At 37.6% G+C, this 27,712-nt stretch overlaps 1 protein-coding gene and 1 long non-coding RNA gene across 2 annotated transcripts in view; one reads left to right on the top strand and one right to left on the bottom strand.

Annotated features, from left to right (window-relative positions):
• The window catches only part of LOC148350521 (uncharacterized), an 80,653-nt gene extending 59,414 nt beyond the window's left edge, over positions 1–21,239 (bottom strand). Inside the window, exons 1-2 of the long non-coding RNA XR_015847134.1 lie at positions 21,049–21,239; positions 20,905–20,976 (exon numbers count right to left, since the gene is read on the bottom strand). This is a non-coding gene — a long non-coding RNA (uncharacterized LOC148350521). The remainder of the gene's footprint in view (positions 1–20,904; positions 20,977–21,048) is intronic.
• On the top strand, positions 286–27,448 carry fgf10a (fibroblast growth factor 10a). Its single transcript, XM_088320354.1, has 3 exons — positions 286–1,321; positions 18,990–19,093; positions 26,814–27,448. Exons 1-3 carry the CDS (start codon positions 916–918, stop codon positions 27,009–27,011), a joined length of 708 nt encoding a protein of 235 aa, XP_088176480.1. The 5' UTR covers positions 286–915; the 3' UTR covers positions 27,012–27,448.
• Positions 27,449–27,712: the final 264 nt, after the last annotated feature.

The following is a 27,712-nucleotide window of genomic DNA, read 5'->3' as shown; positions in this document are numbered from 1 at the left end:
TTTTTCTATCCAAGCTCGGCTTGTGAGCTTTGGCCTGGCTAGGGGAGGAGAGAGATTAACTAGGGGGAGGGAAAGCAAGAGGGGTGTGTCAGATACTCTTCTACGCACACTCAACAAGAAACACACAGTTCTTCAAAGTCTAGTGCCCTCCATGGACATCCAATCACACTAAAGAAACGACACGTGTGTATGTGTGTGTTTTAGGGTGGAGGGGGCAGCAGATAAATAAGGTGAAAGCAGAGCTGGGATGCACAGCTGATAGAGACAGGGAGAGAAAGAGAGAGAGGGTTAGAAGGAGGGGGCCAAAATAAATGAGGGAGCAGCAGAAGAGAAGCAGCGCATCGCTCAAAGCGCTCACACACTGAGAAGCGAGTGCGGGAGAAGTAACAACTTGGATTCTTTCACAACTTTTTTCCTTTGTGTGGGTTTCTGATGGACTTTTAACAAGGACCATTATTTCATTTTACTTTATAAAAGAGCATCATTGTATTTTCTGGGACGAGAGAAAAGTTTACCATGTGTGCGGGCTCAAGGTCAGGACCAAAAGAGTGAGCTTGTGGCATATCAAAAAGGATTTTAAGATATTTAGAGGGGGTTTTGGGACACATCGGACGTGAGGACGGGGGAGTCCCCCACACAGTTGTCCGCCCTGTGCGTGATTTGGCTTATGGATGTTGAAACATTCCGAAAGTACTCCTGAGGAATAAACAGCAAAGCGAGTCCAACATTCCGCTCCCGTTACATGCTGCAGCTTCTCCACAATTCAAAATCAGCCGGTCGAGGTGGCGGGTGCCTCCGAAGGAGGTTTGTAAGCGCAGGAGGGGGCCCTCTCCCGCTCTTGTACCCTCTCCCTGCCCCCCAACTCAGCATGCCCCAGCCCCTGAGCACCTCCACAGCTTCTCCAGTTCCACTACCATGTGTAGATGGACAGTGACACAAGGTGCAGCGGTCGCCTGGCTCTCCTCCTACCGGCGCTTCTTCCCTCTCGTCTTCCTCCTGCTGCTCCTCCTGTTGGGAACATCTTCGTCTTCACCCCTGTCTTCTCCAGGTTTTGACAAAAGCCAGCATGTTGGAGGGAGGAGACCACCTCTACCCTCCACCCCAGTGCCTCTTCGCGCTTTGTCCGTCAGGTTGCCACGCCAGGCTAACCTGTCAACTTCTTCATCTTCTTCCGCCGTGGTGGGGCGCCACGTGCGAAGCAGCTACAACCACCTGCAGGGAGACGTGCGCCGGCGTAGACTGTTTTCTTACCAGAAGTTCTTCCTCCGCATTGATAAGAAAGGGAAAGTCAACGGTACCAAAAGCGAAGACGACCCTTACAGTAAGTCATTGTGTTTTTATCCACTTAATAGCTTTAAAATACATTGAAGTCCAAGTACATGCACAGTTTTCAATCTTGTCCTATTGTCTCGAAATTTGTCATAAAGGGACCCAAATTTGCCATAAAGGGACCCTAATTTCCGTGAATGAACCATTGACAAAAGCATTGGATCAAAAAACCTACACAAAAGTAGGTCATCTAATTTTAAAGATATCATATATTGACTTATATTGCTGTCAGGGATTGGAAGATTGAGACAGAAATGATGGTCTTACAGTTGCAGTTTGGTTAAGGTTAAATAAACGTGATGCTGCAAAATGTTCATTTCAACAGCGCATGGAACAATGCAAGTGACTCCCAGAGCATGTGCTTCACTCAGGTGCTTTTTTAAAATGCAGTAGACAGACGGCAACTTTATACAATTTGGAGTCGATAATTCAATCGTATCAGTTACGATGAATATTACATTTAAGTAGCATAGTAACAGTCATGTATACGTTTTGAGTGAAGGCCAAATGATAATTTGTGACTAAAGCACAACTTTAGAAATAGGATGCCAAGCAACTATGACAAAATTAAAGGAGCTCGATGTTTTAACTTGATTATATTGATTGATCAATTGATCTACGTTTTGATTTTTTTCCACTGATCGTTAGATGCAGGGTTACAATGAATTAGAAATCAACAGCTTTGATAAATAACTGAAAAAGCAGAAAAAACATTGTTGAGACAATAGCAATATATAGATAAGAAATAAATCATAGATTCATATTTTTGAATACAGAAACAGTAGTGACAAAGCAAAAGGCTTGGACAGTCATTTGATTGTCACATGCTCCAATTGGCTGTGGAACGCAAGTTATCAGTAAACTGTTTTTTTAGAAGAGATGACAAAAGTATTTGTAGAACAGTGGTATGTAAAATTGAGTGACAATTCATTACTCATACACATTATATTAGTCGAGGTTGGTTACAATTGGTTTAAATAAAAACTGATTTACTAATTGGGGTTGTTGGACCCACAAAATTGTTTTTTTTTTAAACAACCCAAAAGATGGAGTAGCGTGTTTTTACAAAACCAAACATCCATTTGAATCATTACAGAAATTACAACCTCTAAAAATACATTTTGTTTAAATTGAAAAATAATTTTGGCCAATTTGTTTAAAAAAAAAACTACAAAAAGTTTAAAAAAATATTAAGCTCCAAAGCAGTCGAATTTATTCAAACAACCTCTCAAAAATTGGTTAACAAATTGTTTAATATAGGAAGAAAAAAAAACAGGCGATTTTGAGCCTAAAAGTTGGGTAATTTGGTTTTAAACACTCCAATATAATGTCCTGTAACAACCTAAAAACAATTGGTTGCATTGTAAAAGAAACACAAAAGAAGTGTCATTTTGATTAAAACAACACATTAAAATAGGATCCCTGTGGTCCTTGTTGTCCCCCAACCGAAGGTATTGAAAAAGTACTTCAAAGTAGTGAAAAGTATGTCAAGGTACTGAAAGGTACTAAAAAACTGAAAATGAAAAAGTGAACTATGTAACTGAAAAGTATAAAAAGTACTAGTAGTATTATTTAGTTATTGAAAAGTACTTATGTACAATACAATAACATACAATACACGGAAAAAAAAAGTGCAGGTCATATTTTTTTACCTGATGTGCCTCTGTTTTTTGTGTTGCTAACAATTTTTTTGCAAGCCGAATTCAATTCCTTGTGCGGGCCTTATTGGGCCCATGGACCACAAGTTTTATACCCTTGTACTAGAGGGTGCTGAAGCTGCATAGATGTAGGAGAAAGCTGTTTTGTATCATGACGTGACGAATGCAAAATCTAATATCCCGTTAATATTGCAAGATAAATATTTGTGGGAATTAAAAAAAAAACAAGTAATCCGAACAAGAAGACATCTGTTAGTGAGGAAAATCATCTCGCCGCAGACTCTCAGATGGGCAAGCTGCATTGCCTGAGGGTGTCTGCAGTGTCACTTTTGGCGGGAAAATGGAATACAACAGTGAAGGAGTGAAGGAGAATACAGGTCTGCATCAAAGCGAGTGGGGTCTTTGATTTTAACTGAGTCACACACTTTTATAAACGTCGCAGGTTTCAATCAGTCGGTGGTGTTGTACAAGCTTCTCCTGCTGAGCACACACATGCATGTACACACACCGGCACTGAGAGGCCAATCTTGCACATGGCCTCCATATGGCAGCTTTTATGAGTGCATGCATGTGTTTGTGCGTGCACGTGTGTGCCACTCAGACACCAAGGCTCTGCCAGACATGGCTGAAGGAATTTCAATTAGCGTCTTTCCCTCCCTGCTCTTGGCTGAAGTTGCACTCACTCATGCAGGGTGCAACAAGTCACCGCAGCCATAACAGCATCAGGTCACAGATCAGAGGGCCAATCAATCGTGTCGTTTGTTTTTTTGGGTAAATAGAAAATAATGCTGCAATGATTAGTTGTCATTGTTGACAAAAATCGATAATCGAAATGGTCGACAATGGAATTCATTGTCGACCATAGTTGCCAGACACATTTTTCCAGCAGAAAGAGGCATCTCTGCATGAATGTCATCTCTGCTGAGAGCGGCTCATGCGCAGTAGCGTCTCTGTCTCAAGCGGTAACAAAGATACAGAATTGTCAGCTTTAACATTAAGTTTGGAAGTATTTCAGCGGGGATCCGGCCAATGAAAAGACTAATTGCAATGTTTGCAAAGCAAACATCGCGTATCGTGGCAGTAACTCAACGACACGTGAACATTTAAAGATAAGCACGTTGGACGATTAAACAAAACTGAGTCCGACTAGCCTCGTAAAGATTTAAGTAACATTCAAACCAATTCAGTATTGAAGACATTCATTGTACAATTTATTTGCATATATTTTGTTTTATAAGAAAGCTTGAGCATTATGCAAGGCTATTCCAGACAATCATATTTGAAATTAAATAGATTCAGTCCAAACTTAAGTTTTTAAAACATTAATAAAACAAATGTCAGTTGTTAAAACCATTCGATTTGAAACTTTTGAGAAATGTTCAGTATTTTTGTTACAGACTATGCAGTTGACCACTTAATGTACTTCACAAAACATTTGTTATATTTACTGTTCTAGTTCAGCTAATGAGCCTGTGTATAGTTGATTTAAACATATTTTTCATTTGCCTGCCACTAAGAAATGGACAGAGGTTTATTTGTGGATTTATGTCTTACTGACCGAGCACTGTGCCTAATTGATTTTGGATTTTTCATTTTTACTTAATTTGGTACGAATCAGCAGTATGTTCAATAAAATACATAGTTTTCATTTCACCCATTTTTATTGTGTTTATTATCATTTGCCACATTATGAAATCGTCATGCCAAAATTAAGGAAAATATTATAATTATCCAATTATTTGACTAATCATTTCAACAGTCGGTGACTAGTCGACTATCAAAATAGTTGTATTTGCACCCTACACCGCAGCCATAACAGCATCAGTTCATGGGATTAGAGGTCCAATCAATCATGTCGTTTGTTTTCCGGGCAGATGGAAAAGTGCAGGATAAATCAGACCCTATCGCGGCGTGATCACAGCTATATCACCTTGTAGGATCAAAATCTACAAATGGGAATGATTTGAAGATCTGAGAGGAATCTTAACAGGATGAATCATGCTTTGACATACGCGCACATCTGTGCACAATCCTGCGTGTATGTTTACGCTAATGTACCACCTCCAGCTATTTAGTGTGATCTCCAAACAAATGGCTGCCTTCAAATAAAAAGATGCTACATATTTCCCCCAGGTGAGAGGACAGATATTGTGGTGAAGTTTCACATGATCGTTTTCCGTGTGACCTTTACTTGACTTGAGCGCACATCTGGACTGTATTGTCAATTAGCTTATTTGTAAAAACCACATAGATACATTCATGTATATACCGTATATATAAGTAACATAGAGGTTGTGGCCGCCGGTGCCAAAAGCTTCAAAAGCCTGTGTGTACTGTGAATGCATAAACGTGCTCTTTTGAATCCGATTTGAACTCATTGAAAACACATGGCTGCTGAGACAGCGTGAGGCAATCTTTCAAATACAGACAACACACACACCCACACAGAATCAATATACCGAAAATGTATCGATATTTTGTTTTGACTCACTGTAACCAAGCTGGTAATGTTCAGGAGGTTAGTTTGCAAATAGGCATTATTAGATGCAGGTAAATGAAAATGTCTTAAGTTCAAATTTTGGGTTGTGACTCTTCACTACAGACAGATTTTTTTTCAATATACTATTATATTATATTATCCTGACTTTGTGGTTGTATTTTAAGTAAGCGGCCATCGAAATCCACAACAAGAATGCTTTCAAACCATTGGTGGGAAGCAATTGGAATACAGCCCAAACTTCGGCGGGGGCTATGTTCCCATTTAGGGGATGTTTTTTCACCTCCCTCCTATTTACACCACTGTGCCCTCTAACACTCAACCCCCACAAGGTTTGACCCTTACATAATGACCTGCAGTCAGGAAGATTTGTTATGGAAAAGAAACCCTATGTATCATCTCACTATTTAAGTAAATGCTAATTTCTTAATATGGTTAACTCAAGTAAGGATGTTGCACCTCAATGAAGGTTTAACACAAGCAAAATGCTTCCTAATATGGTAGTTTGAGAACAATTGCACCTTCAACATTTTAATGAGCAAGGAATGAGTGTCGTACCAATGCTATTTTTAGAATCCAGTACAAACCACATAGGTGAACAATTACATAGTATCCTGTATCTTATCTGCAGCAATTGCTCCACACAAAAAAGGGATACATTTTTTACTGTTTGTGTAAGCATTAGCAAAGACACATCACTCACTGTGGCACCCCGGGTTGCGAGGCAGCTCCATTTCACATCAATGACACCAGTGAGTTCAACCATGCAACAGTTAAAAAGCAATCGGGTTAAGTGGTTTGGATTATTAGAAAATAAAAGAAGAATCCTAACATATCAATACACCGATTTAGTAGGTCTTTAATTTATCATATTTTCCAAACGATAAATCACTCCAGATAATTAGTTGAACCAGCCCAAAAAAAAATCATAATTAAGAAGGAAAAACATATATAAGTCGCACCCCAGGCCATACTGTGAAAAAAAAGTAATTTATGTTCCAGAGAATATTGTAATAGTAGGGCTGGGCAGTAATTAAGTATCTCAAACATTTTAATCTTATCAGTCAGTCTTGACGATTACAAATTGGTTTATAGAAAAAAAAGTTATTAAGACATTATATAAGAATACAGCCTTTGCTAAACATTCAGACAAAACTATATAATTTTAATACTAATGCAAACCTAACACTCATAGCTTGTGGAACATTTAAATCCTCAAAACTTTGCCCTAAACTTGTTCCAACGCTAAAATTTACTAGTTAGTTAATTTTTAACTATTAGCAGCAGCTTTCATTGATTGGATTAAATAAATTCTTAAAATCTTACCTGCAATATCACAATTTAGGAAATGTGCAAAGTGTCTTTAAGATGGAATTCATTTATACATTTGATTTATTGCCAAGCTCTAGTTTATTTGTTTTAATTTTTATTTTAAGTAACTGTTGCGATTTTGACTCAATTTGTTTAAAAAAAACCTGACATGCTAGGATGTGCGAGGCTGAAGACTCACCTATTGCCACTCTTTGATTCCATTTCAAAAACTATTAAGGCCAAACCAATTAATTCTTAAAAAAAATGATCACATAATGACAAAAGCTTCAAAGATTCTCAATTCGTATGAAGTTACCATTATTGCAATGTCAAAACAATAAAACATGTTAAATATAAATAAAGATAAAATGCATCCTACTCAATTGTCAACATGCGCGCAGTTAACCATTGTTATACTACAAATAAAAAAAAAAACAACACTTTCAAATTTCACAACAGGGTTGACCCAAGAGGCTTTCACTTTTACGTCTGCTTGTGAATTATCATTTTTTTTGTATTGTTCTTGATTTAATACTTGCTACGCTGTTCTAACTGGCTGTTCTTTTCTTTTAAGTGAGGTCATAAAACAGAAGAAAAACAGAAAACGCATACCGATTTAACCCTTTGACGGTTGCCTTGAGGTAGTCCGAATTTTTGTCAACTGTCAAAAAAATAAAACAACTACAACTATTTTTAAATACAAACCACAAAACTTCTGTGCAGCTACTGTATCTGGAGTGAAAAGAGTAAAACAATCAAGAAAGAAAATGTTCTCTAATATCCTGCAATTGGACCGAACTTTCCCTAATTTAGGTCTCTATGTTGTTACAACGGCAGTCCACTTCGACCTTCTCTCGCTTGATGAGCATTTAGGGTTCTCGTGGGAAAACGTATCAGTGTGGACCATAAAAAAAGAGTTATGAGGAGCTATGGGACGCAGCAGAGGTTAGTGTCAGCATTGCTTTTGCTTCAAAGTTACTTTGACATCTTCATGGACTCGTCTCTCAGTAAATTAAAGTGGTTTGCAAATGTCACTGCGAAAGGTTGCTCCGAAAATACTGAAACAGTCACAGTTGTCCAAAACCTGCCAAAGACAACAATTACATTTGGCTATACTCTGAACACTTAGCACTCCACTTTAACTACCTGCATGCTTCCTCATATATTTGTTTTAATCCCGCTTCTGAAGCTAACCAGGAAGCTTGGAGTATTTTCTATAATGTAAATTGGTTTTGTAGTACATTAGTCAAGTTAATAGGCTGCTGAGATAGGAGGTCTCATTTGGAATGGACCCAATCAATCAATTGGTTGATTTGTTGACTGCTTGAAAGTTTGACGACTGATTTATTGTGATTTTTAATTGATGCAGTCCTGAAACAAAAATCTAATAGTTCAAATATGTTATATACATTTCTAACAATCAAAGGATTAAAATCACTCCACTTTATGGCCAAAAAGGTCAATGAATCTGCTGTAATAGGGCCCATTGACTAGGGACTGCACCAGCAAAGTATTTTGCACCAAAATCATTGGAAATGTTTTTTTCCTGAAGGTTGAGCCCTTAAAACCCTTTCAAAGCATATAACATACAGTAATTGGTTTGAAGGGGAGACATCTAACTCAAACTATACCACTTCTGAATCTTAACTGAAACCCACAAAAGAATCACCACTTAAATTGTACTTATAAGAAAACTGATTGACCATCTTTTAAAGTCAGAATGCTACTTGGTTTTACAGAAAATCAACAAACAGGCATAAAATGGTTGGTTTAAAATTTGAAAATGATAAATTCTATGTTGTAAGTTAACATACTTAGTATAAATATAAAACTAACTTTTTCAGATATGCTTGTATGTAAAAGGAATGGGATTTATTAGCACACCTTGCTGCTTGGTATTGAAATCCAGTGGTGCCTCATTTGTTAACAGCGCATGTTCAGGATAATTGGAAAAGTATCTGCCTTTGAACACTTTTTCAGAAAATCCCATTTCCCAGGTGCTAATGTGCAGTATTAAGGACTAATACCGAAAAATTGGCATCATAATTAACTTCTAATGCTACTGCCTAAGAATGTGGAGTTTTTTGGTGGGAAGCGTTTTATTGTATATGTTATACTCAGGATTCTTGCAAACTACCATCATAGTGTGAACACAGAATTAGAAGAAGACTTTCTTAATACCAAGCCAAAAACTTGATTCTCAATAAAATTTTAGGGCTCTGATGGAATCTTTCGCAAACTATTTCACTGACTAGCTAGATTACTGCGCACAATAGCATGTGCATGTTATCGTTCCTAAGGTTTTCCAGTCAAATTGAGTTCATAAGTGTAGCCTGCCCATTCAGATTCTTGCCCGATCATGACAACAGCCGAAGTTAAAATTTTCCAAAAAAAAAACAATCACATACGTTGGTAACAACAAAATCAAAAATGCACAGAGATTTCACAGATTTACAGTAAACTCTTCAGGCATATTTGAATATCAAGACCGAGAATTTGACATTTCGTACAATCCCTAAAGTATAGCTGCAGTGAAATATGTGTAACACCATTATTCTATGTAGGATCTTGGAAGGCATTAAGCATGTTATCAAATACTAAAATGTTATTTTCATAAACTGTGCCAAGCCTTGCCAAAGTGATTTACGTATACTTTTAACCCAGTTGTCAGTCTCTCCACGTTGAAAGAGTAACATCGAAAGTGTCACTGTTGCGTTACAAAGTGGAGTATGTGAAGCGGCACAATTAATGGCCAGTAAAGCAGTGGGAGGCGAGGAACAGCATCTGTGATGGATAACATCCAGGGCTGCTGCCATACAGACACCATGTGCTTCCCACTCGCCGACATTCCCTCACCGACTTGTCACGCCCCTGCCTATGAGGCTGCATGAAAGTGAACCTCTTAATGGAGTCATCAAAGTTAGCGCTGAGGGCTCCGAGTAAAGTCTAAGGGAGCATCTGGACAACCGGCCTTTAAGAACAGAGCAGCCAGGAATGCCAGCTAATTAACCCGTGTCTTACATCTAGAGTCCAATGTACTGAAACACTGGCCATGTTTAAAAACTACAGTAATCACTGCTTTGTCACGGGTGTTGCATTCCAAAAAGGTCGCACAATAGTCAAAACCTGCAAAGTCGAAATCTTTATTTATTAATTCTTTATTTATTAAATACTCTATAATGCACTGAAACCAAAGAACAAACATAATTTACTTAAATAAAAGTATTGTAATTTATAAAAAAAAAAAATTTAAATTTGAAAAATAACTACAGGACTGTCAAATTATATTTTGGAATTAAGCGTGCCGCTTTATCGCACTACGGTTTGGTATTTTTACACCACCGTGTGGATGTTATGGAAAACTGTTTTACCTTTTTAGGCAGGGGTAGGCAACCCGAAATGTTGAAAGAGTAATAATAGACCCAAAAAAAAATCTGGAAAAATTAAAAGCCTTACATAACCCTTATAAAGGAAGTAAACACATACTGTAGCGATCTGTATTTTTGGGAAAATATAAAAAAATGAGCCCGGCGGTAGAAAGCTTCTTACTCTGCACTTTGGTGCTTTTGGTGGTCCAGAGTGTTTTGTCGATTTCTTATAGAGAAACTTGAAATTGAAAAAGATTTTTTGATACATAATGTAGGTTTGTACAGCTGTTTTACGTACGTATACAACCCAGACGACAAAGTCACTGACGGACAGGTAGACACTGAAAAGGTGTGGAGAGATAGTTTAGCCCAGGGGTTGGGAACTTATTTCACCCAAAGAGCCATAAAAGCAAAATTATTTTGATTATTTGAGAGAGCCATACCATATATTTTAAGACAATAATTTAACTAAACCGCAAAACCCACTCTCCAGGAAAAAGCTAATTATTCAGCGCACTCTATTTCTCTGTGTGACATTTGATGATTTGGTGAAATTTATGAAGAAATTGTCACGCCAGAGCCCGTGTCTCATGACAGTATAAATATAAAACTTAACATTTGTTCCCTCCTGCAGTTACTTAAGAGTGTTTATGCTCATTTTGTCTGTGATTTTTTTCCTAAATAATGGTTTCAAAACATGGTGCAAACAAAGTTCTTTTTTAAAAATGTCAAAATACTGCGAATGAAGATACCAATGCTGAAGTTTGCATGGCCGAAGTATAGCTTGGTGTATACTTTGGCGGCAAATGAAAGCTTCAGGTTTTTTCGGGCTCTTATCAAATCAAGTTAATACATCGGGGTTTGGGTTTAAATACCCGCGACTCGGGTTGGGCTGAATTTTTTAGGCCTGATCTTACATCTAATTTTATATAACATTTTGAACATGTGCCTTGTGATGTTCTATCATTTAAAAACTGTCCCACGCTGAAAGAAGGTTGAAAAATGTCTTCAAAGTTGGGCAAGAATGGGGGTGGCTTGTCCGATTTGTGGTGTAAATTGACCAGCTTTCTACAGCTGAATGCTTAGTGCCAACACCTTTTACCGCAACAGGCAGCTAAGGGGGAAAGAAAAATGTGTGAAATGCAGATGACCGTCACAGCACATTAGCTAAAAACATAACTCTTGCCGGAGAGGGTCTGTGAAATGTTTAGACAGAAACTGACAGCTTTGGCACTTTATCATGTTACAAAGTCAACTATGGTACAGGAATGGCTATACCTGCAGTGGTCACATTTTTTCTTTCCCCTGCACCCCTTCACAATTCCCTAGTAACAGAAACCCGAATTTACTTTGGGTTTCTCCCAGCTACTTGAAAATATATGTGGCTGTGCTCAGGCTATACTGCAAACGTGATGTGAATTGATTCAGTCTCCAATTGTGCAATTCAACTGACAGTTCCCTTGGACAAGGAAACTTATATATTTAAATAGAAAAGTTCTTGCTCATATGCCTTGAAATAATATTAAAATAAAATAATACATTGTGTTTTGCTTAAGCAAGCAGTTTTAAAATAACTACACTTTATGATAGACTAAGTGCTAACTTTTTGTTGTTGACTAAATTGGGCTGACATGAAATCTACCCCAATACCAATGCTATCATTGCCCTTGACTAGTCGATTAGGATCTTAGTACTCAGTGAGCAGTCTTAGAGTAGAATTGTTTATCATTAGGTAGTACATCAAAAAACAAAGTTCAAAATCTGCAACCAAGAAACTCGCCCTTTGAGACCTTCTGTGATTAAAGGCTATACAGAGAAATGTGACTTGACTTAAAGTTTGTAAACTTCAATCACAACATCTTTTCTACGTCAGTTGTTTTGGAGTATCACTGACAGAGGTATTTATAGTAATCAATTAGGAAAGTATTCAACCTACAATTAGATAAAACAGGGGAACCCAACTCAGTGCCCCCCAAAGTCAGCATAGGTGCCTACAGATCGGTTCTGTGAGATTACCAGTGTTTTTAAGTTTATTAAACTCTACTTCAAATAATTGACCTGGTAATAACATAGTAACAACATAATTATTTTAGAAATGCATATCAAACTGTGTGCCCTTTGCGCTAATTCATAACAAAAGTTAGCTAGCTGTAAGCCTGAAAAAAGTTTGAAGACATCTGGTATAAAACAATGCATGCTAACGAAATAGAACCCGTTTTGGCATATTGTTGAACTTTTTAGTGGGGTCTATAAGCAAATATCTGCTCTAAAACATTCCTACACGTTTCTACTTAACACTAGAAGTACCACAGCCAAGCTATTTGGCTTTCCTTCATAGAATGCCCAAAGGACAGCCAACTGACTGAATTTGTTTCAAAATTGATCTGCAAACGAGGCAAACTCTTGTGTGAACAAGTCAGTAATGTCCCTTTGCATGCTACTGTGAAGAAAATAATGTTTGGTGGGGGCGAAACCAGCCCGAATTTTGTGGTATTGGTCTAGTTATATTTTTGTGGAATTTTTGGAGTATTTCTGCAGCATTTTTATACTAGCACCAACAACGTTCCACCTTGCCGCATTTGCAGAACAATGGTGACAAGATGGGCTGTTAGCTTAAAAAAACATAGCCTTTTGGCTGTACGCTGGTCATTCTGGAGGGGTAAGTAAATTCCTAGGACTTCTCGTGTTAATGTATCGGATTAATGATTTCTCCCAACAAGCTAACAACAAGCAAACTGGACAACGGACACCACGATTTCTTCACAAATAGCCATACTAAAAGTTTACTGTTGTGACAAATTCCAAAATATAAACACACCAATCACAAAAAATAAAACTTCCAGCATGGATTCTAATGAGTGCTGCTTCTTTTTGAACCTTTTAACATGATCTATTAATTTTGTGCTTAAGTACTTGACACACATTAACAACAAACAATAAGTCCTAATAAAGAACTTTGCTTAAAAAAATAAGTTCAATTTGATGGTGTTGACGAGGTTCAAAGGGTTGCTTCAAGTTGAAGCCTCTGGCTAGTTTTTAATGGTAAAAAAATGTGTGTATATAGAGAAAAAGGTCTTGCCAGGCCTTTTCTATGAGGGGAACCTTCAGCTATGTGTCCTTTTTTTCTTAGCTTTTAAAACACTGTTAATTAGGTGCAGACTGTAATCCAGAGGAACCCATGGAGAGAGTTCATGGCCCTTTCTCAAATAAAACCACATATAAGAGTGTGTGTCAAAAAGGCAAGGTGTTGACTGTGCTCATTAGGACAAAAAAAAATATGAATTAGCACATAAACATCTTGCATGCATTACTCGTGGTTTTATAATTAAAGAGGGTTTTAGTAACCAGTGATGTATTGGAGTACTCACTTATTTTTACCTCATTTTAGAGTCAAACACAGTATATTAAAAAAAATTGTAAATCATTTGGCAGAGAACCACAATCAGGCAAATTATAAATGTGCTAACTGTAGGTAAAAGTAAAACCCTGAAAAGATAAACCCCTTTATAGTCGACACCAATCAAATCATGGCCATTAAATAACTAATAAAATGAGTAAATTATATAGCTGGAAACCTTCCGAATGAATAAAATAAATTAAATACGACATGAAATGTCTGCAGGAATAATAAAACATAGACACCGATAGACTGAAATAAATCTTGTAAACGAGACTATTTCTTCTTGCTCGGGGTGTGTGACATAACAATTGATAAGCACTGGGCTACAATTATATGATGGTCAGTTACTAGCTGTTTTTTACCTTCTTGTTACAGTATTACTGCCACCCCCTAAGACGTTGCAAAATGAGTGTCAGAAAAACAAAGGGTTAAAACAAGTGAAGTATAAGGTAAAAACATTTTTGTAATACTGTAGAGTTAAAAAAGGACAGAGACTTGCTCTCATATGTAGCAAAGTTGTTTAAAAATAGTCCTCACAAAATTCCCCCAAGTACAGATAGATGAAAAAAAAAGTACTCAAACACAGTTAACAACATACTTTTGGTTACATTTCACCACTGATTGTTAATCCAAGCATTTTGTTACAAGCTGAACTTTTATATCTCCAGCAAGCAAATGGCCTGTTTTTGTGATTGCGTCATATAAGGGTTCACAGCTTTGGTCCTCTCAAAACCACATCAAATGGGCTTTGAACAGGTGAAGCAGCTTTTAGCGCCTCACAGACTTTTTTTTCTGACACGTGATAGTAACATCTGCTGTGTTGTGGCAGGACAGAACAATTCAATTCTGATGGGTGAGATGTTTTGTGGTGCTCTAAGTGCATGTCATTTTGACAAACGGTCCTGCAAAGCTGACACAATGTTTTGGGGGGGTGGACAAAAATACACTTTTATTGATGGGATCGCAGGGTTTGGATTAATGTCAAGAGGCTTCGCCGACTATGTTTAAATATAGAAAACCGGAATAATAGATGACATATGTGCTCTTACCACCAACATACCAGTTAATATTTTAAATACAAAGAAACATATGTAGGAAAGCACGAACATGTACTGGGGGAGGTCCATATTTTTTTGTAATAGCAAAATTTTTAAACTGTTGGCATTATACCCATTATAGGAATATACATTATTGTCTGAAAGTAAAGAAGGGATTTTAAAAAATGGGCCAAAGGAGATGCATGAAAAAAGTATTTCCCTTAAGCATTATGGTTACAGACAGAAATCAATTTGATTTGGAAACATTTTAATCCCTCATAACATATTGTAGTTCTTATCTGCACGCATACACATGATGCTTTGAGAACTATAAAAACATTGAAATGAAGCCAGTCTACTAAAATTTTAATTTACGGGTTCATTAGATTACTCCCTCGAAATGGCTATTTCACTGAATGTATTTGATGAGTCATTGCAAAATGTTTTAACTCTAATGAATGGTATTGAAACAGTAGAATTGCTGTCTATATGTCCATTCCAGTTTATCAAAAAATGGTGACCAATGGAATGGAGGAATAGAGGAGGTCCACATGGATGGAGTTGAACTTCCCACAGCTGACATCAGGGTGGCCTTCATTAGGAATATCCTTCACAGGCCTGGGGACTATTTGCCCATGCGCTGGCAACTAATGTATCTTGGCTGTTGAGATGTCAATGTGACGTATTCAGGGAGTTGCAATCATTATAATTTTTTATTTTTTTTGCTTTTTAAGTAGCTCGCAGATTTTTTTCCCCTTAGAGTGATCAATTCAATCGGCAACACAGGTGATTTCTCCAGTATACAGTAGGTTTAGATCTTGATGAACAGTAACCAGGATACCTCATGGATATATTTCCCATACTTTGACCCAACTTGACCAAAGAAATAACTAGTGTTTTCAATAAACTGTAGCCTATCCCACAAACTGCAAATAACACCTAACTTATAATCAGCCCTACCTACGTCCACACATACTTACAACCACAGCAAGCAAATGCTACATTTTTCCTGCAGATGCTCATTCTTTTATCTAATGTATGGCACTGAAGAGAGTGGAACGGCGGATGGATGGTTAGCGCTCATGGTGCGTAGGGCCAGGGTTTGATTCCTGATACTGCAGCCTCCCTGTGCGGAGTTTGCATGTTCTCCCCGTGCTCACATGCGTGTCATGTAGATTTGCCGGTCCTAACTGTCCCTAGTTGTGATTGTGCGTGTTAATAGTTGTATGTCTCTGTGTGCCCAGCGACTGGCTGGCAACCAGTTCAGGGTGTCCCCTGCCCACTGCTCAAGGGTGACTGGGATGGGATCTAGTGGCCCTAGTGAGGATAAGCGGTTCAGAGAATGAATTGATGGATGGCACCGCAGCGCATAGCAGCCCAGCAACGTGTACGACAATTTTGGCAGCCACCCAGCATCACAGCATCTCACACGATTTACCACTAGACTCAGTAACTAGATAACATCTCAACAGCAAATGACGCCTTGTAATGGATCTCAACTGGTGTTGAATCTGATTTATGAGTGGTTTGTCTGAACAAATACTGGTCATAAATTGAATTTTCTTTCTATGTAATAACAGTTCTGTCCTTGATTTCTTTTGATCTCCACTCATATACTCATTTACAATTGTACAGTAGGAGTTTACCAATGTTACCATATATATTAGTTAGCCACGTTGCCACAATCATCACCCCTGCACACATAGTTGTATCACAAATTCATCTAACGGAACAAAGTATTTCGCTACTTGCTGCCACCCACTGACATGGAAGGTCAGGATTTGACCAGTGTGATCACTTTACAAATTAACAGTGTGTTCAAGTTAAAAAAAAAAAAAAGTGAGTTTCCTCTTCAGAATTTTAAAATGCTGTACTTGCTACTTGTTGTCAACCCTGCTGGTTCTTCCGAGATATTACAGCATCCTGTGCTTTGCAACCAACTGAAACAGTAGCACCAGTGCTACCAGTGGGATTGAAATTGTATTACCGGTACACAGTTCTGTCATTAATCAGACCACACACCATAATTTGCAGATGATTTATGTTTTTAGATAAACAAAAATCATTGCAGAGCCAACAGTTTTGTTGTAACAGCTGCCAGTGCCATTGTAGGCCAGGAAAAATAAATAAAAGCGGGTGAAACAAGGTAATAGCCTTCAGGAAAGCATACTAGTTGAGTATTCTAGTGGATAAAGAATAAAAAGCTATTGATACGTTGAACATTTACCCCTGTCTAACATCGTACGATCAAATCAACTAACAGCAAATCCATATTGAATCAACTGAATTTGTCTCCCTTCCCCAGTTACTTAAGCGTGTCCAGGCTCATTTCGTCCTGAATAATGGTTTCAAAACAGGGTACGAGCAAAATGATTTTGTAAAAATATCACAAAATACTACAAACGAGGATACCAACGTATTTACCCAAGTGCAGATGGCCAAGGGTGAGGAGGAGTGCTTCGCCCATTTTTACCGCTTTCAAAATCAAATTGCTCTAGGTGTTATGCTAGGGCTTTTGGGTGTTTAAAATTTGTTCACTTGCTTTTTATCATTAAGTGTTTTAGCAATGTACATAGATTGTTTAATGAGCATAGGAATGGAATAGAATAGAATAGAATAGAATAGAATATACCTTTATTATCATCTCATCTCATCTCATCAGCCGTACCGCTTATCCTCATTAGGGTCGCGGGGGGGCTGGAGCCCATCCCAGCCATCTCCGGGCAGTGGGCAGGGTACATACCTTTATTATCATTGTTACAAAATTGGTTGAACATATTGTGACAATGAAATTAGATGTGGCACTCCAGTTCAGATTTTACTGTGAGGATAAAAAAAGATGAAGATAATTTACACATCCATATAAAGGACAGCCAACAGGGTCTGTTGTTGTGACACCTTGACTGTAAATTAAACAAAATTGTGTCCTGTAAATACTGGACTGAAAGCTGCAGGAGTCAAAATTGTCTTGGCATTGCACGTGCTACAAACATATCTGCATGTTAATATATAGTATATAATTGCGCCATATTTACTTATGAAGAAAGCCATAAGATCATGATCCCGGCTCTAAAAGCTTTGCTAGTTTTACAGCGCTGCCTGAACTGACTTTAGGATGCAAGCAAGCGCCAATGACCACTGCTTACAGCAATAATTGGTTCAGGCATGAAACCAGTACGCACGCTACGACCTCTTGCTAGTCTGGCAGCCCAAGTGCTTCTAACTGTATATGCGCCTGGCCAGAAGAACAAACATAAGATGGAAAAATGTTTTTTTTCCTGGCTTACACCTCAGTCCCAGCGTGCACAGCCAGCTAGCGAAGCAACGAATGAGATGGGGGCAAGAGGCTGCTCAGCGGTCTGTCTGTAAGATCACGGGCCAGGCTGAGGGACTGGGGCTGAATTGTGACGAGGATTTTTTTTCAGAATGCAGTTTATGCAACATTTCTTTGAATCGTAGAAGCCACTCGTGAAGCTTGAATAAAACTAAGGCGTATGGTAAAGACAACAGATTAAAAACATTGTATGTTATAAATCATAGGTGCTCCAACATTTCTTTTGTGTATCGTGTTGATTTACATATTTTGTACATTAAGCAGAGCGCTACACCAAAGACTCACTCTTGTGTTATGAAAAAAAAAGTTTTAAAAGTGGAACACGCACTTACACATATTCAAAGAAACTAGCGTCCTCAACTCAAGTCCTCAAGGCAGGAGAATAAGCGGTCATTATCAGCTCGGGCCTATCTCTCAACACACACAGTTCCGAACACTCGAAGGAAAAAAACATTGAGCATGTGGCACAACTGCTCAGCTGTTCATGTTACATACTAGCGAGGACATGATGTGCTATATAAATATGATAAATATATTATGTCAAGGAATGAGTGATGGTGGGAGAATAAAAGAGGAAGGCTGTTTTTGCATAAAAACAATGTTCACATGCACATCTCTATCAACAAACAGCAAGATTTTTGTCTGTAAACAAGTTATCTTCACAACATTAATAAAGGGAAGGCAAAATTTATCTGGTGACTTAAAATTGCAAATACTACAAAGGCTAAACGTTTTAATCTAAGGGACACACTCCAAGGAAATGTTTTTAGATACAAGTTCAACCAAAGGTGAAAGTGCACATTTTAGTCCACATACACTAGCTGTTTTTTGTACCATTATTGTTAGAAAAATGGAAAATAACAATGAAAAGTAAAATCAGTACAAGTGCTAATGTTTTATGACCATCAAATTCATGCATACAACACAAATTGAAAATAAAATGGCAACCAAAAAGTGCATTTGACTATGTGATTTCTGAATCATTAATATTTTTCACTCCCTGTTGTGTTTTGTGCAAATATGCAAGGATGTAACAACAACCTCGTGTCCACCAGGTATTCTGGAAATCAAGTCGGTGGACGTGGGAGTTGTGGCCATCAGGGGCCTCAGCAGTAACTACTATCTGGCCATCAGCAAAAAGGGAGAGCTGTACGGCGCGGTAAGTTTAAAGCCTTACTATCCTCCACCAAACACAAAAAAAAGGCTAAATCGGAAACAAATTATTTTGAACAAGACAGGTTCATTAAATCAAAGCTTTCCACTTTTAGATTCTGCATTTTGAATTACATGTCGAATTGTCTTTGAGAAATATTGAGCAATATTTTTAAGAAGGTAAGGCCATATTTTCAGGACAAGTTCATTCAGATATATATTGCAAATTGGTCATAACCACACTGAATTACTGAATCAAATTTGTATAATTTTACACCGCCTTTATAGAAAAATCTCTCTCTTTTGGAGAAAGATTGATTTATACCCTGACCAAATACATCAAACTACTACTTTTATCACAGTTGATGTAGACCAGAACCCCTTGCAATATGTGCTCTGTTAGTCCCCACCTAAAGCAGTTGTGGACCAGGGATAATAGATCACAGCCACACGGGTGCTGTTAATTTTAGGTGGAAATAACAGAAAACAGAGCCACCATTAATGACACAACATCGCTCTCTCTGCCCCCTGCACTCAACAATAGTCGACTGGGTATAAAGGATTGCGGCCAAAACAGTGCAATACATTTTAGGCGGCCCACAATGGCAAGCTTTTAGAGGCAAAAATGAAAAAAAAAGTGCTCTGCCTGCCCCTACCCTTAGCAATAGGGGACCAGGAAAAATGGCTTGCAGCCATAACAGTTCATTTAATTTTCCGCGCGCGAGAAAGACACACCTACCGACAAAAGTGCCTTCTTCCAGACCCGCTCGGAGGAATGTGGGATTGGGGATAATGGTTTGAGGCTGCATAAGTGCAATTCATTTTAGGCAGAAACAACATCAAAAAAAGAGCCACGAGACCTGACAAGCATGCGATCTGACAGTTCCCCCCCCTAGAAACAATAGCTGACAAAGGATATTGGATTGCAGCCACACAGTGGAGTTCATTTTAGGCTACGATGGCGCTCTTCAACGGCCAGAACCAAAAACAAAAATATGTTTTGTGATAATCCATCCAGTTCACATGCAGCAAGGCTTGAAATTATGTTTAATATTTATTTAAATTTTAAATAAATATTTTTCAACCTGCGATGCACTGAGGTAGTGACTAACAAAGTATAGAGGATTACAGTACCTGAAATTTGTGCACACAAACATTCAGAAAAAACTGCTCGGAATAAATGTGGACGTTTAACATTTCACAAAATTTGGAAACAAGTTCATAAACGAAAAGGCAAGTCAGCAGAAAATCACCGTGACAGCAGAATAACAGTACAGTGGGACCTCGCTACTTCGCGCTTCGACGTTCGCGGGTTCAGAGATTTGCGGGCCTAAAAAATAATAATAATTAAATAAAAAAAAATATATAAAAAAAAAAAAGTATTTATTTATTTATTTTTTTAAACATTTTTGAAGGGGCGTCGCTACTTTGAGGTTCCACATTCGCGGGTTCAGAGCTTCGCAGGTCTTAAAAAAAATAATAATAAAATAAAATAATTTAAAAAACAAAAAAACATTTATTTTTTTTAAGCATTTTTCGCAGATTTTCACGTTTTGCGGGTGGTTTTGGTCCCCATTACTGCGATAACCGAGGTCCCACTGTAATTGATGAGTGAGTTTGTGATGAACTTACCTTTGTACCGTACTCCAATTTACATACCGTAACTTAACCACATTATTAATTTAATTAAACTTTTAAAAAGTTAATATTCATACAAAGATCACTGGGTTCACATCTATTATTACTATTATTACTATCCAAACACGAAAGATGTATTCACTGTAAGGAAAAATCATATAAAACGCAGCAGTAGCCTACCTTATTTCCAAGTTATGATGCCATGATGATAAATTCATCCTCCATTTAGTGACCAGAGTACTTCCAAGAAATCTGGAATTTAGATTTTAATTTATTTCAAATCTCCATCTGGTTTAAGGTCGAATGTATGTTAGCTATACTCACACCGTTGCTAAACGCTAATGGACATCCATCACGAGAGACAGGTGTGATTCACATCTCACTCTTGCAGTGGAGTGTCAAACGTTGGAAAAACTCTTTTGCTCCTTATTAAACACTGTAAATACATTCGAGAAAAACAATTCAAAATGATAAAAACAATGATAAAAAAGTTTAAAACTTAGACATGGGAAGGAGTTTATAACGTGTTACCTTTCTTCAACACAGGAGTTACTCGCACTATCCCCCCGGTTTCAAATTAGGCTTTCAAAATAAAACAGGAAGTGAATAACCAAAGCGTGAAGTTTCAGGTTCAGTAACACTAATATTTGTAAAGTAAACTCTACATCAGATTTATGCACGTGCTGTTTGGTTTATTCAACTATATAAATAAATTAAATAAAAAGGTGTATATCTTAAAATATATTACAGCTCGAATATGAGTATTTAAGTGACAGTAAGGTTTACAGTTTTAAGTTCATCCATCTGCTGCCATTCCCTGCATCAGAATCCCAGCTTCACATTCACCTACTTGCAAAAAAAAAATAAGGTAGTAATTACATAGTAATTAAAAATGTATGTATAAAAAGATAATCGTTTCAGAATACTTTCTAGGTCTGCTGGGTGTGTTAAATGTGAGCTTAATAAAGGCTGTAAAGCAGTTTTCAAAGCTTTAGACCAGGAATGTCAAACATTTGGGTCATGTCTATCAAAAGTTATGATTCAGTGTCTTGCCCAAGGACACTTCGACATATAACACAGAGGAGCCGGGAATCGAACCTGCGACCTCCTGATCCTAAGGCGATGCTGCTATCTATTAGATAGATAGATAGATAGATAGATAGATAGATAGATAGATAGATAGATAGATAGATAGATAGATAGATAGATAGATAGATAGATAGATAGATAGATAGATAGATAGATAGATAGATAGATAGATAGATAGATAGATAGATAGATAGATAGATAATTTATCCATCCCCGCAGGGAAATTCAAAGTTCGTGGGTAAAAGGAAAAAGTGTGAAGCACATTGTAAAGCACTTTGGGAGGTCTTCAGTGACTTGAAAAGCGGCTATATAAATGCAAACCATTTACATTTACTTTTTTTTTTTAATAAATGCAAAACAATTGGTCTCTTTGGCCGCTAGGTAGCGGTAAAGAATATACTCTCCGCTTTAATAGGCCCAGTCTAGTACTTCGATCTGATGGAGACTTATCATATTGCCCACGCACCGCTAAAAGTTTTGTTTTTATTTACTATTTATTTCAAACCAGTACAACAATTAGGGCACACATTTTAGCTTTTTTATAGCTTCCGCTTGAGTTTGTACAGCGTAGTGAGTTGGTTCAGGTATAAAACTGCATTCACTCAACTGTTAAAATACAACAGTTAACGCATTCAGGGCCAAACATGAAATAAATGTCTTGGCCATTGATTGTGAATAGATGTGTGATGCTTAGCCAATGTCATCCATTATTATAATATGTGCAATTCTGAATGTAAAAGCATAATACTGAAAAACAAAGCGAAACATTTGGAGTTGACATTCTTCTACTAATCCTGAAAGTTTGAGTACAGAAAGTCTGGTTTTAGCCTTGGAGCCAAACTGAGTTTGACAATCCTGCATTAGACAATGGGGACTTTTGCGAACTTTGATTCCAAAACAGTTGTGTCACCCCAAAAATATAATAAATCTTACTGGTTTGTTTTATATTATGCCTAGTCATTAAATATCAAGTGTCAGCCCTGGCTCATGATCTTTTTCAATGGGTGACCAAGTCTTGTTCTTTTCCACCAGCAGGATGTAAAGCTAGTCAATATGTGTTCACCTCCATTCACAAGCAACACAATCCTCCACGTTTTCTATTCTTCCCTCAGTACCTTTGGAAATGGGGGGTTTAGCCCTTGTTTCATCTCTTTTCTCTTCTCATTCTCCCTCCCTAAATGTAAGAGAGGCAACCATAAGAAAGTCTCTGAGGAGCAGTGGCGGCGGCACAGATGAAATGACACCCGCTGGAACAGAAAAAGAGCCATTCTGTTGCACGCCACCTCCCCCTTCCACCCAAAAACCGAATTCCCATGACGTGGTCAAAAAGCTCAGCTGCAACAAAAGCTGCACTCGCACAGGCCTGAAGGATCGGCGTTTGATTACACTTGATGGCTCTGCAACACTGACTTCTTTATCTGGGAGGCATCCAATGAAATCATTGTTTCGTTCTATTGCCGGATTAACACACGCAATTAGGACCTAGGGGTTCAGCATGGCTGCATTTCTATTGTGACCGAAAGCCTGCCCAAGACAATCTTTGATTAAGCCCATTTGTGAGTTCATTTCATTTTGTGCAATTACTTGCTAAAACCATACTGATATATGTAATATTTGTGAATGATCACATAACTTGGATATCAGTTCTTATTGATCTAATTCATTATACATATACGATCAACCAAAGGGTTGGGAACAAATGGCTCACGGGCGAGATTTGGCTTTTTTAATAAGAACAACCAGCTCAGATATAAAATACTGACAAGCTTATCGTTTTTGTATCATTCCAATTTTTGTGAACGCCAAAGCAACACATCCATTGCATGGTTTGGTCAAGAATACATAGGGCTGAGTTCCAACGACAGTTTACAGTCACCGTGTTTCACTAACAGAACCTGATTTGGCTGTGCCTCTCCATAGAATCCTATACATGGGACAATGTATGTTCACTGTTGGACGGCACGGCGGATGAGTGGTTAGCGCGTTTGCGGCACAGTTCTGCGGTCGTGGGATTGAATCTTCCTGTGCGGATTTCGCATGTTTTCCCTGTGCTTGCGTGGGTTTCCTCCGGGCACTCCGGTTTCCTCCCACATTCCAAAAACATGCATCGCAGAATAACTGGCCGGTCAAAATTGTCCCTAGGCGTGAATGAGTGATTGAATGGTTGTATGTCTCTGTGCCTTGGACTGGCTGGCTACAGCTCATTGGGTCCCCTGCCCACTGCCCGAAGATAGCTGGGATGGGCTCCAGCACCCCCGCAACCCTACTGAGGATAAGCGGTGATGAATGGATTTTCACTGTTGAGACACTTTTTGATGAAAACCCATAGAACAAACTAAACACCTGAAAACACCAGCCATGCACCAAGAGCAATTTGATTGGGTGAGCGTTAGGGGTGGTTGATCACATAGCTCTGACATAGCTGAAGGCAAATGCATCCTGGTTTGCAGTAATTTGTGACATTTTTACAAAAGATCTCTGCTCGCACCACGTTTTGAAACGATTATTTACAACTAAAGAGTTGGTCAAAATGAGCATTTATTTGTTGATATGGGACGCGGGCTCTGGCAATTTCATTATTTCATAGATTCTACCAAATCATCCAACATCACACGGTAAAATAAAATGTGCTGAAGAATTAGCTGTTGTCTGGAGTGCGGGTTGGCAGTTTTGTTGAATGTTAAATATATGGTGTGGCTCTCCAAAAAAAAAAATTAAAAAATCTTTAGGATAGAAAATGTTTTTGTCACATCAAAAAAGTTCAAGTTACGACCAAAACATTTTTTGTTAGGATAAAGAAAAAAAAAGTTTCTTTTTTAGTAGCAAATGTTCTGACCTTGGATACCATTTTTATTTATTATGATATCTTGAGTAGGAATTGTTTCTTGTTGGAACGAGTAATTGTAGTCTTAAAAATAAATCGATCGGGTTCTAAAGAGAAACTTATAAGAGAGTTTCTTGTTAGAACCAAGAGGTGTCTTTCTCCTACGCCCCAACAATAAACTTCCACGTTAAGAGCAGATGTCACTGGTTAAAACGTAAAACGTACCGCTCCTATCACAAAACGTTCTGGTCCCGAGAAAACAAAGTTGTGTTCCTAATGAGGAACTTTATTGTCCTAACAAAAGTTTCTCAATAGGGACAACAAAAATTTTGGGTTAAAGCAAGAACTCTTCTGATCCTTAGAGTGACTGATCCGAAGAGAAGACTCTCTTTCAATATTTTTTTACATTTTAAATGAATATTTTTCAACCTGCGATGCACTGAGGTAGTGACTAACAAAGTATAGAGGATTACAGTACCTGAAATTTGTGCACACAAATATTCAGAAAAAACTGCTTGGAATAAATGTGGATGTTTAACATTTCACAAAATTTGGAAACAAGTTCATAAACCAAAAGGCAAGTCAGCAGAAAATCACCGTGACAGCAGAATAACAGTACAGTGGGACCTCGCTACTTCGCGCTTCGACGTTCGCGGCTTCAGAGATTCGCGGGCCTAAAAAAATAATAATAATAATTAAATAAAATATATATTTTTTTTAAATGTATTTATTTATTTATGTTTTAAACATTTTTGAAGGGGCGTCGCTACTTTGTGGTTCCACATTCGCGGGTTCAGAGCTTTGCAGGTCCAAAAAATAATAATAATAATAGAATAAAATAATTTAAAAAACAAAAAAACAATTTTATTTTATTTTTAAGCATTTTTCGCAGATTTTCACTTTTCGCGGGTGGTTTGGTCCCCATTAACTGCGATAACCGAGGTCCCACTGTAATTGATGAGTGAGTTTGTGATGAACTTACCTTTGTACCGTACTCCAATTTACATACCGTAACTTAATCTCATTATTAATTTAATCAAACTTTTAAAAAGTTAATATTCATACAAAGATCACTGGGTTCACATCTATTATTACTATTATTACTATCCAAACACGAAAGATTTAAAATGTTCTGGTCCTAATTAAATATTTTCTCGTTCTTACAAGTTAGGACAAGAACAACTTTTTGTGAAGATGAATAAAGTTTTAAGGATGTAAAACTTACTGGTCTTAACATGAAATGTACTGCTAGTATTTCAGTAGCAGCAATTTTAGATATTTGGTATGACATTTGGGGCGGCAGTAGCTCAGGAAGTAAAGCACTCGTCTTAGGATCAACAGGTTGCAGGTTCGATTCCCATGTTATATGTGGAAGTGTCCTTGGGCAAAACACTGAATCCCTAATGCCCCCAATGAGCAGGTAGTTGTTAGTGTGTGTAAAAGAGAACGGGAGGTCTTCATTAACTTGAAAAGCACTATAGTCATTTTTTTTTAATAATAGAGTTTTAGGTTCCATTTAGCACTAAATTCTTTATTGATCTTGTAGTATTACTGTAGTTGTTTATTTGTAGTATTTTTGTATTTTTTTGTAGTATTCTGTAAAGTCCTTTGAGTTTCTTTGTGATGAATACAAATACACATGACTTGACTTAAGTTGAATAGCGTTATCGTCCTGACAAGTGTGTTACTTTGTTTTGTTTTCTGAAAACAAAATTCTTGTTAGGACATACTAACTTGGCTATTTTTCGTTGCTTTTAGAAACAATTTGTTAGGAAAAGTCATTTCTTTTTGCATTAAAAACAATTTTCTGGTCCTATATAGGGATTTTATTATTCATAACAAGAGAGTTTCTCATAAAGAACGGATTGTTTCTTTTAAGGTCACGAAACATTCTGGTCCTAAAGAGGAATTTTATGGTCGTGACGAAAAACGTTCTCTTCCTAAAGAGAAAAAATTCCAAATGTTTTCCTCAAGGGCCGCTGTAGTATGAATATTGATATAATCAAAACAGTAGAATATGCACCGGTATATATATTTTTAAAATCCGATTGTTTTGCTTACGTTGTATGTTATAGATTAAACTAAGATCCAAGTGGCAATTTTATATCTGTTGTGAGAACATTTCTCGAAATAAAAGCCATTAATCCGCACCATTTCTGCTTTCATCAACCCACAGAGGGATTTTGGGCCGGACTGTCGCCTAATCGAGCGCATCGAGGAGAACAAGTACAACACGTACGCTTCTGCCGAATGGCGCAACAAGCGTAAACACATGTTTGTTGGACTCAACGCCAACGGCAAAGCTGTAAGGGGCAAGAAAACCAGGAGGAAAAACACAACGACTCACTTCTTGCCCATCGTTGTGCGTCCCTGAAAACAGGACGTCGCGTTTCCAGCCTTCGGAACGTTTCGATCTGCAGACTGCTGAGCATCTGGAGAAGGACTTTGATCAGAAGAACTTTGCATCCAGAGGACAAACATGGAGGGAAACCTCAACACAGTCCGCATCTGTCGGATTAGGACACTTCTATTTTTTAAAGAAAGATATATTTGCTATACAATGTATATACTTTTTTTTTTCGTCTAACTTATAAAATAACGCTGGCACAGTAGGAAATATGGGAATAGGAATAATGTGATCAGCGACCTGAGGGAAAAAAGGAACAGGTAAAAAAAAGTGTGGGAAACAAAACAAGTTAAAGTTTTCTTTGAATTTATTTATTTTGTGTCATATTTAACAGAAAGAACAAATGCATTCTTTAAAAAGACAATTGAATGTCTTTTTATTAGAAAAAACATTTACGCTTTTCCCTTTCTCGAATACTATTCATGTTAAACCTGAATAAATGAATAAAATATATTTGTCTTTAAATGTTTTGAGTCTGTTGCATGGCTTTTGTAATTCTTGGATTATTGGTTTTCAAGGATACGTACCCTAAGTCTTTACAACACAGATTATGCTTGCATTATCAGCTTTGAATATTGATTTGAGTTTCTTTGGCTCTGAACATACCTTTGGTTCTAAAATAGATCATTAGGGGACACCTTTATTGAATGTGCTATTCATTAAATTTA

Source organism: Urocampus carinirostris, chromosome 16, assembly GCF_059441175.1.
Source record: "Urocampus carinirostris isolate Australia breed hairy pipefish chromosome 16, RoL_Ucar_1.0, whole genome shotgun sequence".
NCBI lineage: Eukaryota > Metazoa > Chordata > Actinopteri > Syngnathiformes > Syngnathidae > Urocampus > Urocampus carinirostris.
Note: the sequence above shows the minus strand (reverse complement) of the source record. Positions and strands in the feature narration are given on the sequence as shown.